General features: G+C 38.9%; 1 protein-coding gene across 1 annotated transcript; it reads left to right on the top strand.

Annotated features, from left to right (window-relative positions):
• The first annotated feature begins 7,920 nt into the window (after window positions 1–7,920).
• Window positions 7,921–15,221, top strand: nr1d1 (nuclear receptor subfamily 1, group d, member 1). The gene is made up of 8 exons (XM_051888139.1): window positions 7,921–8,248; window positions 11,214–11,525; window positions 11,613–11,701; window positions 11,814–11,958; window positions 12,290–13,011; window positions 13,113–13,298; window positions 13,408–13,618; window positions 14,277–15,221. Exons 1-8 carry the CDS (start codon window positions 8,197–8,199, stop codon window positions 14,471–14,473), a joined length of 1,914 nt encoding a protein of 637 aa, XP_051744099.1. The 5' UTR covers window positions 7,921–8,196; the 3' UTR covers window positions 14,474–15,221.
• The last annotated feature ends 1,882 nt before the right edge of the window (window positions 15,222–17,103 follow it).

The following is a 17,103-nucleotide window of genomic DNA, read 5'->3' as shown; positions in this document are numbered from 1 at the left end:
ATTAGAGTGTGAACTGGGAGTTTGAGACCTTGAGGACAAAAATAGAACTGTAATTATCATTCTTCTCCACTAGAGCGCATTCTTTGCCAGGTTTATGCAATTGTCATTCACAGAACTACAAGTAACACTGAACATCATACACATACTCAAGTAGGACTCTTTAATATCGTGTAAACAGTAAGATTATGATTCAATATTTGTTAGGTAAAGTGTAAAAATATTAATAAACAAGGTGTTTTTGCCTTAGTAGGACAATGTTAATTTGTAACTTCCCACAAGGTAATTAAGTAGTTGATAAGAAATCCCAAGAATAGCAGCTATCTCATAGTATATCATGATAAGACTTATCAATATTATAATGCTGTATGCAAAACATGCAAGTTCAAGGCTAGTATGTGTTCAGTTAGGCCCACGTGATAAAACTGACCTCTGTGAACTACAGAGAAACATCAGTCATGGATTTTTATAGAATACTATTGAGAATTTGATTTCTAAATATTTTATTTATACATGTAAAAATTCGTCTTTTATATGTCCTCACTCTCTCACCTTTTCCAGCTTTACAGCAATGAGAACCCTTATTAAAACCAGAGCTACCATGGACTGAGTTTCCACGTCCTTCAATTTGAAAAGAAAAGAAAAGAAAAACCCTGAAACTTCTTATATTTTGTTTTTAGCCCTTCCTTTGGTTCTTTTTGGTTTAAACAGTAGGCTAAATACAGCTAAACAGTAAGTAGAGCCACTTGAATGTGAAGAACAAGACCACATTTATCATCACATACGCTTTAGTTACCCAGACCACATATCATGCCGAACAAAAGAGAAAAATCAAGTTACTGAGCAAATGAATTTGTATCAGTTGTAAAGGAAGGCAACAGGTAAAGTCATGAGGAAGAAAAGCAGTAGATGCCAACTAAACATTTTATTGTCACGTGTGCATCAACAGGCATAACATGCATTGCTCCACGAGTCCACGACAGAAGAAAAAAATGTTAGGCCTAGATGGAAATCATTTATAGCCTATAAGAATAGTAGTGATTAATTTAAACAAAGTTTTTTGTTGTTGTTGTCAAATCATGTCTATAACGTGAATACAGTAGGCTACTATAGATATACATGAATCCACGTTTAAATAGATCGACAACCCAATTACACGGCATTTGTTTCCCTCCAGACCGCTGAGATGTTTACATTAGCGGATGACCGAGTCTACCCGCTTTCCACGAAAATAGTGTGCCGGGTCGACGCCCACTTTACTGTTCCACTTCAGAGCTGAAGTCGTAACAGCACCCCCGCACGTGGACCAGCCTGGTGATCGCGCGCATCCGCAGCAGTACATTCGGTGACGACACACCCCTATCACGCTCCTGTGCGTGCAGCACTGTCCTAGGTGCGGGACAACTCACATGGCACACGGGGACCCTGCGACTGCAGCGAACAGGAAAACAGGGAAGCATGTCTCTCCCTATGCCGCATCGATGCACTGGAGAAGTTTCGAATATCGTTTATTATATTTGCTTGAAGATTGAACGGTCCAGCGCGAGCGTTTCCATCGTAAAGCCCAGGCACTTGCCAGAGAATAGGCTACTGTGGCGAAGCAAATAACCAGTCGCTATTTGAATTAATAGCCTAGATAAAGACGTTTTAAGACGTTCCTGTTCTATTAAACACTAAAAGTCGTTTAAAGTAGGCTATATTAAATATATGTTTTCATGAAATGGCGGTGTTATGTACGAAAATCTTTTTGTGCAGAACCAAAGAACATCAGCCTTAAAATGAGCTTCGTGAGAAAAGGATTAACTCCACCGGATCACTCCAAGTGCAGCCATTATTTAGCAATATGTGATTAAAGCAGCAACTGTGAGAAAGAAAGATAGCCTCATTGCAGTCGCTGTAGCTTATTGAGTCACGCGGACAGTAGGTTAGGAGGCGGCTCAAAGTGACCTACATTCATAATGCTGCAGTTTAGTCGACGCATTTTAAAACTTTATTGTAATTATGATAATAGCCTTGTTATAGTTAAATACAGTGTTTGTTTCCAGTGATTGTCTTTTTTATTTTATTTTTTTTATTTTTTATGGAATTTATAAAAGAAAAATCTCGCTCAAGCAGAATTATTTTAGGCTATATATTTTTATATACATATTTTATATATATTTTTATAATAATGCTTATAGGCCTATAACATGGGCTATAACATACATATGGGCAAAAAGGCAAATGGCTAAACACTAAGCTTTTATTATTGGTCTGGAAATTAGCAAAAATTAGGCTAAGCCATTGCTGTCTCAGAAAAACAGTTTTTTGGCAGAACGTGGGAAGTTGTGTGTGGAGTGATGAATCACAATGAAACAGGAGTTGCACGGTGATGCTGCAGAGCGGTGTCTTTGAAAAAAAGAAATATAATAATAAATGCATCTCCACCCCAGTGAAGCATGGAGGAAGAGAAGTCATTGTGTGGGGAAACTTTTTAGCTGCTGGTGTTGGTGAGCTACAGTACTTCACTGTGAAAAGTCATTTAATGCTTTGGAGTAGAGGAGAATATTGCAGAATGGCTTGATTCCCACAAATGAAAAGTTGTTATGTAAAGAGGAATGATCAGATGTTATTTTTCAGCAAGACAATGCTCCTGCCCAAACTGCAAAGACAACCAAAAAAGTGGCTTGAGCACAAGTCCATCAGGCTCATGTTTTGGCCAGTCCAGATGTGAACCCTATAGTGAATATTTGGTCTCACATTAAATTTAAATGAACTGGGAAACATTTTTTAACTAGGTCTACTCATTAACTGTTTGAAGCCATCAACACTGAGTGGAACAACACTTCCTGTATAAAAAAAAAAAAAAAAAAACTCTGCAAGTTTACCCACATGGCTTAAACATTTAAAAATAAAAAAACAAAACAAAGGGGAATGCTATTACGTGCTAAGTATTGACTTTATCTACAGTATTTGTGTAGATCTTGCTAATTTCCTGACCAGTGATTTGTGCATTAAAGGGTTAGTTCACCCAAAAAAGAAAATTCAGTCATTAATTACTCACCCTCATGTCGTTCCATACCCGTAAGACCTTCATTCACCTTCGCAAGACAAATTAAGATATTTTTGATGAAATCCAATGGCTCAGTGAGGCCTGCATTGACAGCCAGATAATTTACACTTTCAATGCCCAGAAAGCTACTAAAAACATATTTAAAACAGTTCATGTGACTACAGTGGTTCAACCTTAATTTTATGAAGCGTCCAGAATACTTTTTGTGTGCCAAAAAAAGAAAGAAAAAGACTATGCAACAATTTCCTCTCTTCCACATCAGTCTCCGACGCGCGTTCACCACATCACATTAAGGTTGAACCACTGTAGTCACATGAACTGTTTTAAATATATGGGCATCTGAACATGTTAATTGTCTTGCTGTCAATGGAGGCCTCACTGAGCCATCGGATTTTATCAAAAATATCTTAATTTGTGTTCTGAAGATGAACGAAGGTCTTACGGGTGTGGAACGACATGAGGGTGAGTAATTAATGACAGAATTGAACTAACCCTTTAAGCATTTTTAAAATAAGCCCATTAAAAGACCACTATTTGCCATTTTTGGCTTGGGCCTTTTTTCTTTTTGCCCAGGAGTGTATATATAATGACAGTAGCCTACTTATAAGCTATTTTGTTAAATTTCAGTCAGATTAAATATCAGAGAAAAGCGCACGAGCAGCTCACTGTTGCTATGGTTACTTAAAACCCTTTTGCGAGCGTCTGTTTACCACTAGGTGAAATAGGCGCTACTTTGCTAACTTTTGTGGTTATTTAAAAGCCGTTTAAAACCCCTGTCTGCAAAAGAAAGTACTTATTTTTAAAACATTATATTAAACATTCATTTTAAGAATAGATATTGATGAAACAGCTCCTACTGATTAAAACAGCTCTGAATGAATTCGTTGTGTGGCTGATTTGAAATGCAGTGCTTGTATTCTCCGGCTTTGCTCACTATAAAGGCATGCATCAATATTATACAAACACATTTAGATAGTCTTGGCTCTACTGCCGCCTTTGGTGTTCTCAGAGGGAGGAAAACCGCAACGATGAGAGGCTAATGAGTGTTCGCCAAGCAAAGACTTCCTCACGTTGTCGAGCACGGGCGCTGTTGCGCCAGACAACACAGAGGACAAATAGCACAGGGATAAAACTACAGCAGAATAGTTCAGATAGACAGAGCTTTAATGCCGCTGTGAGTCCAATGATGGTGCACGTTTTAAAAACCTCATTAATTCTAATATGCACGGCTGACAAGGTGTGGTGCTTTCTGGAGAGTCCAGATTATTTTTAAGGTCAAATAATAACGTGTACGTTTTTGATAGGTCACCTCCATTTTAAAACAAACAATAATAACGTAAATAATGTTCTTGCTTTAATTGTGATTAAGAATAAAGAACATTATTTACGTTATTATTGTTCGTATATAAAATATTAAATAAATAACGAAAGTTGCTGATATGGTTTTTGGCAAAGCTTCATTCAATACCACGGACTTTGGACATTGAATACTTTGTTATTCTTTTGTAGTACCACATAAACCATAGGCTGCCACCCTTACAAAAAAAGTACTGTGACAGACAGTACCATGCATCAGAAGCTAATACTATAGTAGTTGGCCTACTGAAAATAATTATCTACACCCCCCCCCCCCCCCCAAAAAAAAAAAAACTTGGTATGCTTACATTACACATTCAGCTCTTAATGCGTTTTTCTAATGGTATGTATCAGAGTACCATGGCATTGCCCTATGATACCATGCTCACGACTTCATAAAAGCAAATATAAGGATAAAACTTTTTAAACATTACCGGATTTCCTCTTGCAAGTAATCTTTAATTCTGCTGTATTCAAATGCAGTTGTGATCACATGCACAATCGACATTTGATTTCAATGGGGCGTGTCGGGGCGTTATAACTTCAAAACTAATAGCTATAGCCTATAGGATTTCTTAAGCTTTTAAGATAACTTCAACATTGTATCCAAAATAACTCTATGTTAATTCATAGTACTCTTCATTATGGCATAATAAAACTATTGTTGATACAACCGTTTTAGTTCGTATCAGGTCAGTTTATTTTGCTTTTTAAATCTAGCACTAAAGACCTGCTGGTCGGATTATGTTAGGCTACACCGGTGCGTTCCAAGTGAGTTGTGTGTGCGTGCGCGCGCGGACGGAGTGGTTTTGCATGTGAACTCAGCGATGTCCAACGCAGTGGTGCCTTTGCTGCGAGACGCGGGAATCTATGTGATTACCACTCATGCGATTACGTGGTGCGCGCGCCCGGTCTCATGGTGTTTGGTGCAGGTAACGTGATGTGCAAACGTGACGAAAACTTCACCATCTCGCTTTTGCAGAGGCACTGTTATTATCCCATCCCCGTGATAGACTAAACAACAAGCACGACGATTCAGAAACTTGCCATGAAGATATGGTCCGAAAATAGAAGCGACAGGCGTGGTCAGTTCACAACATCAGGCAATACTTGGTGCAAACAGCTCTTCGCCACACCAATGAATCATCTACGTTTATGTGTTTTTTCACCCGCTGGGGTGCTAGTCACGTGCAGTGTCACGCAGTGTTGTTGTACAGGTGAGAATGATTAATCATACCTGCAATAAGGCGTCCGAGAGATTCACGTGAATGCAACAAGTGGCTCGTGCAGTGCCATGGTCACTGTAAGTGATGTTACGGATGTGAGACTGCTTATTGCTGCGAGATGGTCTATTTTTTTTTTTAAGTAGCACGACTTTGTTCTCAGGCACGTGCCTGCCGGAGCCCCGAAAAGAGGATAATGGTGGTCAGTTTTTCTCTAAGGGAGGCGCTCTATCTAGGACACAGTGAAAACTTATTTTGGGGGGTGAATTGCTGTTTTTGAAAATAACCTTAAATAGCCTCAAATGCTGAAAAAGCACAGGAAGTGCAAAAATAACGCTTTACATATAGGTTACAGTTATTATAGGTAACTTTATTATAGGTTACAGTTGGCCTATATAAATTGTATTGCAAAATATGTAGTTGTTCTTACTTATACTGACCTTAAACTCAGTGGTTTAAAGCCGTAATTGTCCGTATATGTCCACATTTAGTTGGTCGCCAGTTAAAATGTTATTCCCAGCGTCCCACTTTGTTCCCAGCGTTACCTTCAATACCTGTTTGACCAGAAACCGAAGTGCGTAAAAGCATCTTTTGCGCACAGAAAGCATTTCGCCAACAAACAATCAAATCATCTCAGATTTCATGGTTTTATAATCATGTAAATGAATACATTTGTCATGATAATATTAGGTCCATTATCTGATATTTCTATGTGTGACAGAGGAAAACAGTGTCCAACTGTGAAAACTGCAGTTCCCTGCACATAACCAGATCCTGGGGCCCTGATAATTTTCCACTTCCTACTTCTATAATTCACCGTGATGTGCCGGATATACTGTACCCTAATTCACTTTCTGGTCTTCGCTTTGCTTGGAATATAGCAATCAAAATACTTTTTGCATATATACAGAGGAATTGTCTTATACCAAATATTAAGATAACATGAGACATTTAAAAGTTAGAAATGCCACTCTATCTTTTGTAAAAGTATTATTATTTTTACATTTTGGAGTGGTGGACAGTTTTATTTTGGGAAACTTTTACTTCACTACATTCAAAGGCATATCGTACTTTTTACTCCACTTTCATTTCATAAAAACATATTGTTCCTCCTTATTTCGAACTGAAGAAATGTCCACCCCCTCTGAGAGGCGTGAATGAATGCGTTGATTCTTTCCAATGAACCTGATGAATTGCTTCACAAATCACACTGAACGATTCATTCGACATGTCTAGATTTGTGTGCCACTGTCTGGCTATTGTTGGTAAAATAACGCATATTAATATCCATTCATCTTCTCCGCTGCTGTAACAGTTTAAAAGTGATATAAAACTACTATGTTTACATAATGTTTATCTTAAAATGTTAACGCATTTTTACCCCATGTGACGTACAATGTAGGCTATAGTATTTGTAGCCACATATTTAGCAATACACAAATTTATTTCCTTATTATTAAATATGCTATATGGAATATTCACTTGTTTGCACACTTGAATTATCAGTAACTTAAATTGATATTTTAGTATATTTAAGTTTAATGTTTTTATAGTGTATAATAGCCTATCAAGTTGTGGTAATAAAATAAAAAGTTTGAAAATTTATAGATCAATACAATAAATGTCTGCACTAAACTCACGTATTAGTGCTGACTAATGACTGCTGGCTAAATAAATAATAAACAAGATTCATCGATCAGTACATTTACTTTTAATACTTAAGTACATTAAAAATTGAGTACTTTGATACTTTTACTCGAAAATGAATATACTTTTACTGGAGTAATAGGTACTTTTACTCAAGTAGCCTACTTAATGTGTATTTTGTCCACCACTGACATTGTCATTTTTTTTGTTTGAGTAGTGGGAGCAAAGATCTTCCCACCATGAGACTGACACATTCAAAATAAATGTACAAGTTCCACCTTTACTGAGAAGTCTACATCCCTTGCACTGAAAACTTCTTATATAAAAACATTGTTCACGCGTAAAACGCAAGCACAGTCATACAAACAATTCCTCTTGACATCAAGCGATGTCAAACTCCTCAACTTAGACATTTCCCAATACTGAGGCAGGCACGTGCGCGGGGAATTTTAAACTTCGTACCAAAATGTGTTGTGGAGAAACTGTGTCACTGGGCCACGAGGTTTTTGTCGAGGTCACATGGACACATTTCCAGCCTCGTGCAGCAGCTGTGAAGTGGGTGCGCCTGCGCTCGTCTCATCCAAGCATGCTCCTTGGAACGAGGCAGCCTAAGCAAAACCGGGCCGACTTGACAGAACAGTTCAGAGCGACACAGATTGGGCGAAGTGACAGGACAGGCGCACTGGCGTATGATACAGTTTTACTGAATGATCCACATTTCACTGACGTCTTTGCGCAGCCTTTAACATCGTTTACCAGCATCTAGCAGACGCGCATCCATTTTATGCGATTTCAGGAGAGCCATTACTTGGCAGTTATGACTTTATCGTAAAGAAGAACTGATAAGCAAAGCAGAAGTGCATCTAGAGAGAGAGTGCATCTCCTCTCTGGGTGTTCCATTGAAGATTGTCAAAAACCTGCATGACTTTACTGGGGATCAACATGACGACAGCAGTAGACACAAACAACACAGGTAAGACTCTCTGGATGCTTTAAGAAACAGTCTCTGCTTAACCATTAAATTGCATGTTAATAAATGTGTTGCATTACGCACCACTGACTGCTGGGCAAACGGATCCAAATTAAATGTATAATCATTGCTTGGAGCGGTGAAACATCACAGCTATATATATATATATATAAAACTGATATATATATATATATATATATATATATCTATATCTATCTGCCGGATTTGACAGTAAATCGACATAGCCTATGACATTTGGCTGTAGGGCTCGCCGAATATTATTTCGTCGTTTTTTAATATTTAACGATATGTTTCTGAAACAAATAATCGCTGAGGTAGGCTATAATGACGTACAAAATATTTCTAATGTGTAGATACTTCATTATGCCTTTATAAGAGTGCCTTCATGTGTGTGAAACGACTGATTAGGTATGCATAATTTGCATGTTTATATCGTATTTGGCGTGAATAATGTTCGCGATATAGATACAGTGTAAATGGCAGACGAAGGCAAGGACATCACGGGTTAAGACAGTGTTCGCATGAATTTCGGGGAACTAGGTCATAACTGAAAAGTCAGGTGTACGGACATCCCTGTGATGTAGGCGAGTGTCGAAGATCCTTATTCGATTCACATGTACCGCCGAGCCTAGCCATGTGCTTTTTGTTTTCATTCTTCGCTCTCCGCCTACAGCCATTGGTAAGCGCAGGCGCTCATTACATAATTCCGCCTTGCGATGTGTCTGCCCTCCCAGCGCGAACCCGTGTGTGACGCTGCAGCGTGAGCCATGTGCGCGCTGCGATTGGACCGAAGATTGAGACGCGGGGCAGGACATCACGTTAACCCGTGTTCACTTCAAAACTGGGACATGAAATTGATCCAGTTTAACGTAACAGTTTTTTTTCTCTCCCTCTGACATGAATACAGCGTCACAAAATATTTCTTGGACCTAGGCTAGTGTTTAAACATAGCCTATTTAATAGATTTATCTTTGATTATGAACAGAATATGATGGCTAACTTTAGTTCAGGATACAACAATGAGGAAAATGTGTCAGCGTTTTTTTAGAATTGGTTTTATTTGTTATCATTTCTTCTTTAGATCCTGATTCTGATTAATCAAATTCATGATTTGAATTAAATGCTAATAAATGTCAAATTCTTATTACGGCTCTCTGGAATGCTCGATTGTGATTGGTCAGTCGTTCATTGACTGTTGCCCATAGCAACACTGTTTAAATGTTAAAGCTCATCCTACATAGCTGTGCCCCTGTTATGTTTCTCGTATCATTAGCCAGTAAAAATGGTTTATAATTGTTTAGTCGCAAATAGCAACTATTTATATGAATTTATCGCTGTATTGGAATTTGTTCGTGCTCTAAGAACATCCTTTACCTGTCGTAAATTCACAACAGTATCGAGTTTCTTAAGGGACACATATAATGAACCCCATGTAAACACTGACAGCATTTATTAATGTAGAGTGGAAAGGCTTGCTCGCTGCGTGTTGGCGTACGTGAATGAATGGAGAAGCGGGTGTGTTTTGAGAGGCGTGCCTAATGAACTGAGTCTCGTTGAAAGGCTGTCCTTGTGTGGCGCACGTGGAGGGGAGGCGTGCTTCCCAACGATACGCCTGAACAGCTCACACGCGCCCCTGTTGTGCTTACACAAGTATTTCCTTTGACAGAATGTTTAGGAAAGCCTTAAGTGTTTAGATTTCAAAACAATTTAGAAGCCAGAGAAAGCACGTTTTTGAACACAAGCAGGGTGAAGATCCAAAACCACTGTTGCCTTGTAACTACAACATAAACTTCCACAATAAACTCACTCACCAAGTTAAAATAGTCTAGTCTTAAAAGAGTCTTGTGGACTCTTATGCACTGATAAATCTGATACATGACAGCAGAACAGGGGAGTCAAAGCTACAACACGTTTCCATGTTGTGGCTCCACCTGACACAGTGACTTGTTGACCTTTTGTGCTAGTGCACAGTTGTTATGTAACCTCTACACTGGATTGCCTTTGACATTTAAAATGCTTTCAAGATTAAACTTGCAAAACACTTTGATATAACAACAATACTGAAATAAGAGCATGCAGTTTCAATGACTCGCGCATGAAAGTTGCGTTCATTACTGTAAGAGTTGGTATAGACACACTCGAATAATGCTGTATCATTTAAGAGAAAAATAAAGGTACAAAGTACACAAAAAATGTCATTTCCATCAAGCACAGTGATTAGGTGTGCAGGAGGAAACAGTAAAACAAGAGCGATACTGAGTTTAACTGCAGGGGACCAAAGGTTAGGAAAGGCAGCAGGAGGTATCGGACACTAGGGAATAGTATACATGCTAGAGTCAACGCCAAGGTGTAAACTCTTGCACACTGTACTGTTCCTCAAGAGCAAAGTTGACTAGTCTTATCTGATTTGAGCTGATGATGTAAACTAATGAGTAGGATATAAGTCGAACGAAAACAGAGTTGTAAATGTTATTTATCGATTCACATGTTTAGGCATGTGCTACCAACCCATCATGCGGAGTTGTGTATTTGATACACAGAAATAACATGAGGCAAATGTGGCTTGCTCACAGTGCCAGTGAAACTGTAAACCAAGTCCTCTGAGACACAAACTCAAGGAAAAAAAAAAAAGGAGTGGTCGCTATTTTTTTTTTTTTTTTTTAAATGTCCCCATCCAGTTTACAATAACAGTTCCTAGAAAGTATCCGTATTTTCCACCAGGACGGATTCTCTCAGCTTCCTCATTTCCAAAGCACCATCTGTTTTAGTGAAACTCCTTGTGTAACGGATAGAAGTATTTATGGGAACATTTTAATGAGACGGTTTTAGGGAGGAGAACAAAAATACCTGAGAACATTTCCAACTCCCTTCTCGGTGGGCCTCTTTCACTTTTTGTTTTTGCACAGTGGAGCAATCTAGTAAGTGTGCTTTTCTTTTTCATCTCTAGGTGGGGTAATATCATACATCGGATCGTGTGGAGGCTCTCCCAACCGCACCAGCCCCGTGTCCATGTACAGTGAGAACTCCAACAGCAGCCTGCAGTCCTTTACGCAACCCTGCTTTGGTTCTTCATTCCCACCATCCCCCAATGGATCCCATGATTCCTCTCGCATGTACACCAGCAGCAGTAGCAGCAGCAGCTCGAGTTCTGGATCAGGAGAGGAGGGAAACTCATCATGCTCTAGTGGATCCCCAAGAGGCCGTGATGATGGTGGAAGTGCACGCAATTCACCCAACAAATCAGTTGCCACCCTTACTAGTAAGTGATAAGAATCATACTTACCTGATTAATGTAGAGTATGACATCCAGGAGAACGATTATTATAACATCTGACTTTCCATCTAGAGCTGAATGGAATGGTGTTGCTGTGCAAAGTGTGTGGCGATGTGGCTTCCGGTTTTCACTATGGTGTCCATGCCTGTGAGGGCTGCAAGGTAAGAAAATAGCATCTGTTTACATTTGCAAGAGTTTAATAAACATTTTACTTTTTAATTAAAGCTTTTGTTTAAACTAAATTTACATTTACATTATCTGCATTGTCCACAGGGTTTCTTTCGACGCAGCATCCAGCAGAACATTCAGTACAAAAAGTGCCTGAAGAATGAAACTTGTACCATTATGAGGATCAACCGAAACCGGTGCCAGCAGTGCCGTTTCAAAAAGTGTCTGTCTGTGGGAATGTCCCGAGACGGTGAGTATCTATACAACCAAGCCTTGAGAAGTACAGAGAAACAATAACAGAAGAATTTAGGGATGCACTGATATTAAAATTCTGACTGTTAATAAATTTATTAAATTATTAGTGTTCTTAAAAGATGATGGCCAAAGTAATGTAAAAAGGGGGGAAGTGAGCATATCCAATTTTGGCAGATCCCGATAAATGAAAAAATCTAAACTATCACCTAATATCAGACATAGTACCAATATTTCCTACATTCCTCAAAAAGTTTCTAAATAGAACATTAGCATACAACATAAATATGATACATTTGTGACATTTTCCGTACTTTCTCAACCCCCAGCTGTTCGTTTCGGCCGTATCCCAAAACGCGAGAAGCAGCGTATGCTGGCCGAGATGCAGAACGCCATGAATAACATGGTGAACAACCAGCTTCAGAATGAATTCCAGCTGGCGAGCATCACATCAAACACCCCCTGCTCTTCTTCTTCGTCCCCATCTACCACCTCCTCTTCATCTCCTTGCCCAGGCCTTACAGTGGGGCCGCAACCCCAGCCCCCCGCAGTGCCCCTAGCACCATCCCCATCCCCCCCGGCCCCAACATCCCCATCGGTGCAACCGGCTCAGAGCCCCCCACCTGTAACCTCTTCTCCAGCACCGTGCTCCAGCCCAGGAGTGGACAAAACCATCGCCGCCATAACCCGGGCACACCGCGAGACCTTCGTCTACGCCCATGATAAGTTAGGTCCAGCGCTGCTGCCTCACAACGGCGAGCTGGACAACCGAAGCATTAACCGCTGCATGGCTGGATACCACCTCAATGGCAACAACACCATCTTCCACCATGATAATAATGTCGCTCATCATTGTAACAACTTTGAGGTGCCAGCGGAAAATGGCCTCCATTTTCAAGCCTCCCAAGCACCTGGACAACATCAGCAGCACAATAACAATGACCAGCGATCTCCAAGCAGTAACCTCTACGGCGTCCACCATAGTCAGGAGTTAAACGGCAGCTCCCAGGGTCAGAACTGTCCATGGAAAAAACGCAAAGAGATTCTGCTGGTAAGACCTTTGGAATTCTAACAATATATTATACTTAGTACTAAGTAAAGAGTTCATAGAGGTGAACTTTTTTTGATTTGGAACTGATTTCTTTTTTCCAGGCTTGTCCAATGAACATGCATCCTTACTCAGACCCCAACAAAACACCCCAGGAAATTTGGGAAGACTTCTCTCTTAGCTTCACCCCAGCGGTGCGAGAGGTGGTGGAGTTCGCCAAACACATCCCAGGGTTTAGCACTCTATCCCAAAACGACCAGGTCACTTTGCTGAAGGCTGGGACATTTGAGGTAAGTCAATGATATTTCAGATAAAACATCTGACTTTCGTCATATATAAAAGGCTTCAATGGAAACTAGGTTTTACTAAGTATGTTTTATTTTTTAATCTCTCCTGCAGGTCCTCATGGTACGCTTCGCCTCTCTGTTTAATGTAAAAGAAAAGACTGTAACGTTCATCTCAGGCGCCACCTACAGATTGGAGGCCCTGAAAAGCATGGGCATGGGCGATTTGCTGGGAACCATGTTTGACTTCAGTGAAAAACTCAACGCATTAGAGCTCTCAGCAGAAGAACTGGGACTCTTCACTGCAGTGGTGCTGGTTTCTGCAGGTAGGTTGCATATTAGTGTTAAAGGGATAATTCACTCAAAAATGAAAATTCTGTCATTATTTACCCAACTTTACGTTATTTCAAACCCTTCACTTAGACTTCGAAACAAAAATTCAGATATTTTTAATTAAACCTGAGAGGTGTTTGTCCCCTCCATTTAAAGTCCAGGTAGAAGATCCAAAAAGGTCAAAAAGTTGTTGTAAAACTAATCCATAGGAATCAGGCTGTTTATTCAAAGTGTTGTAAAGAGATATGATCACTTCATATGATGATTTATGACCCTTTTGGACCTAATCTGATCTTAATTTGGGTTTCGAAAATCATCCAAAGCCTTATAGGTTTGAAACAACGTGAGGGTGGGTATAGTTCATTCAAAAATCATTCAAAAAATATTTTGAAAAATTGTTTATACACTTAAAGTCAATGGTGCCCAAAACAACATCAGACCCCATTTACTTTTATTGTATAAACAAACACTGAGGCATTTTTAAAAATATCTTCCACAGAAGAAAGAAATGCATAAATGATGACAATTTTCATTTTTGGGTCAACCATCCCTTTAAATGGCTTGACACTACATACAGTATATCATATAGTAAGTATCTTAGTTTGATCCACTAATTAATTCGGTCTCTCATCATTTCTTTTTGTTGTACAGACCGTTCTGGCATTGAAAATGTGAATTCAGTGGAGATGCTTCAGGAAAGTCTAATCAGGGCTCTCCGAACCCTCGTCAGCAAGAGCGCCCCTTGCGACGCCTCCCGATTCACCAAGCTGCTCCTCAAACTTCCTGACCTGCGCACGCTGAATAACATGCACTCAGAGAAGCTGCTCTCTTTCCGCATTGATGCCTGAGGTTGCAAACCACTGCCATGAGAAGCCAGTTAAAGTGGGTCACCACTGAAAGACAAAAAAAAGGGTATGAACAGTAGAGCCCTTTCCAAAAGAACCAACCAGAAAACAAACTGATGCCTTTGGCACTTGAAAGCACTTGATGACACATTTGAAGGGATGCTTTGGTGCCTAATGGTTGGTCAGTAACCTTAATGGCTAGCTAACCATATAGGGCAGTGAAAAGGGTCTCTGAAACACATTTCATTGCTTACTTGAAATGGGTCGTAATAATGAAGCAGACAAAAACACTCACAATTGGACTGCATCTACATAGGGAACAAGTGCAAAAAGCCTCTTACAAGGAGTCGCAGCCAGGCCAGAAGGATCTCCAGGCCACTTCCAGAGAGGAGACGACCGCAGCAGAACATCAAGCGTCTCCTCATACCCAGGCCTGGGTTCCAGCTACACCCACACTCAGAGATTAAATGATCATTTTAGCTATGATGCAAATGACAAGATATACGTGGTATGAACCTTCATGCATATTCACATCCCTGTGACTTTGTAAAATATTTGTAAATATGATATACATACTTTAAATGTTTTAAAATGTATAATATATTTTTTGTAAAGTTCACATGCTCAACGCAAATGATATATAAATATACGAGCACAGATATATAAGTAGAGTGAATGCATATTATAGAACAACATTCAGACATGTATTTCAGGTGTCTTTTACTTCATAAAGCCATTTTATGAAACAAGAGTACAGTGTGTTGTCTTTTTTAACTTTTGTTAATTTCTGTTTATCTGTGTACTGAACATGTTTATTGTAAAAGAATTAAAAATTCATTATATATATATATATAATAAATAAAGTTGCTTTACAGCAGGGGTGTTCAAACTCGGTCCTTGAGGGCCACTGTCCCACAGAGTTTAGCTCCAACTTGCCTCAACACACCTGCATGGAAGTTTCTAGTATGCCCAGTAAGACCTTGATGAGCTGGTTCAGGTGTGTTTAATTGGGGTTGGAGCTGAACTCTGCAGGACAGTGGCCCTCCAGGAGCAGGATTGAACACCCCTGTTTTACAGTGTCAAGAGTAATAAGTAAAATATATCATTTCTGTCCTTAATAGTAAAGTTAAGGCTGTGTCCTCTAGTGGAAGCTAATAAAGAAAAAAATTGCCTTCATTTACTGTCTTCTAAGTGCTGCCATTGAATGAGACTAGAATCCTCTGAAAATAGGTAATTAAATCAGTAAAATACTCTTCAAAAGTTTAGGGTCAGTATGATTTTTTTTTTTTTTTAAATAAATTAATACTTTTATTTAGCAAGGACACATTAAATTGATCAAAAGTGAAAGTAAAGACATTTATAATGTTGCAAAAGATTTCCATTTCATATAAATGCTGTTCTTTTGAACTACCCATTCATTAAAGAATGCTAAAAAAAAAGTATCATGGTTTCCACAAAAATATTAAGCAGCACAGCTGTTTTCAACAGTGATATAATAGTTTCTTGAACACCAAATGATTTCTCAAGGAACATGTGACACTGAAGACTGGAGGAATGATGCTGAAAATTCAGCTTTTCCATCACATGAATAAATTAAATTAAAATAGAAACCAGCTATTTTAATAATATTTCACAATATTAGTTTTACTGTAATTTACTGTTTTATTAAATTAATTCATCCTTAGTGAGCTCATGAAGACTTCTATAAAAACAAACAAACAAATTACAAACTATGATGTTCGAATGGCAATTACATAAAGGAGGAACATGGGAAATATTAAATGCTGGAAATTTATAAAAATTAATGGGCCATTTAGTAATACTGCAATCCTATCAAACAAATGAAATCAAAATACCTAAAGCATTTAAAAGTTCTTGCAAATGGTTATTACTATATTAGTAAATATTATTAAAATATTTAATAACAGTAAATAAACAAGTAAGCAGAAAATAATAAGCAACTAGTGAAAAAATTAAAATACAACAAAACGGGGGAAAAAAACCTACCTCATTCATTTATTATAAATCAACTTAGTACACTAATTTGAACTAATTTTAACAAATATTTTTAACATATGACAAAGTGATTTGGAAAGAATGGGGGGAAAGTATGTTTCAATTAGCTATGCAAACAAATACTATATATTGCATAAGATCTTACATATATTGCCAAGGTGATTAAGAAGAACTCAGACAAAGTCATTATTTGCCAAGACCTGTCTTACTTTAGATGTGGAATCTGATCTACAAAGACAATTGTCTAAGCACAGCACAGATACCAGGCCCCTTCTCATTACAGACACCAGAATGAGCAGAGAATATGTGGAGTGATCTCCATACACATGGACCCAGAACTGGGTCATTGTGCCCTCATAATCAGTTTCACAGCTCCCTATTGGCCAAATCCAAAACAAACCTCACATCTTACTTGGCCAATGAGAGCAGCTCCTGTTGTGCAGCGCCAGAGGGCGGATAACTAGTACAGAAAGTGGAGTCATGCTCCAAGGGCCAAGTAGAGTATATCAGAATAACCCTGAGAAGAAAAAAATTTGATCTCTTGTTTCATAACAAGCTCAGGGGAGGACAGGAGTCAACGTGATGGGAGCTTTTCATGTCTGAGGTGGAAATGTACG

Source organism: Ctenopharyngodon idella, chromosome 3, assembly GCF_019924925.1.
Source record: "Ctenopharyngodon idella isolate HZGC_01 chromosome 3, HZGC01, whole genome shotgun sequence".
NCBI classification, from domain to species: Eukaryota; Metazoa; Chordata; class Actinopteri; order Cypriniformes; family Xenocyprididae; genus Ctenopharyngodon; species Ctenopharyngodon idella.
The sequence above is the reverse complement of the archived record's forward strand: the minus strand, read 5'-3'. Positions and strand labels throughout refer to the sequence as shown.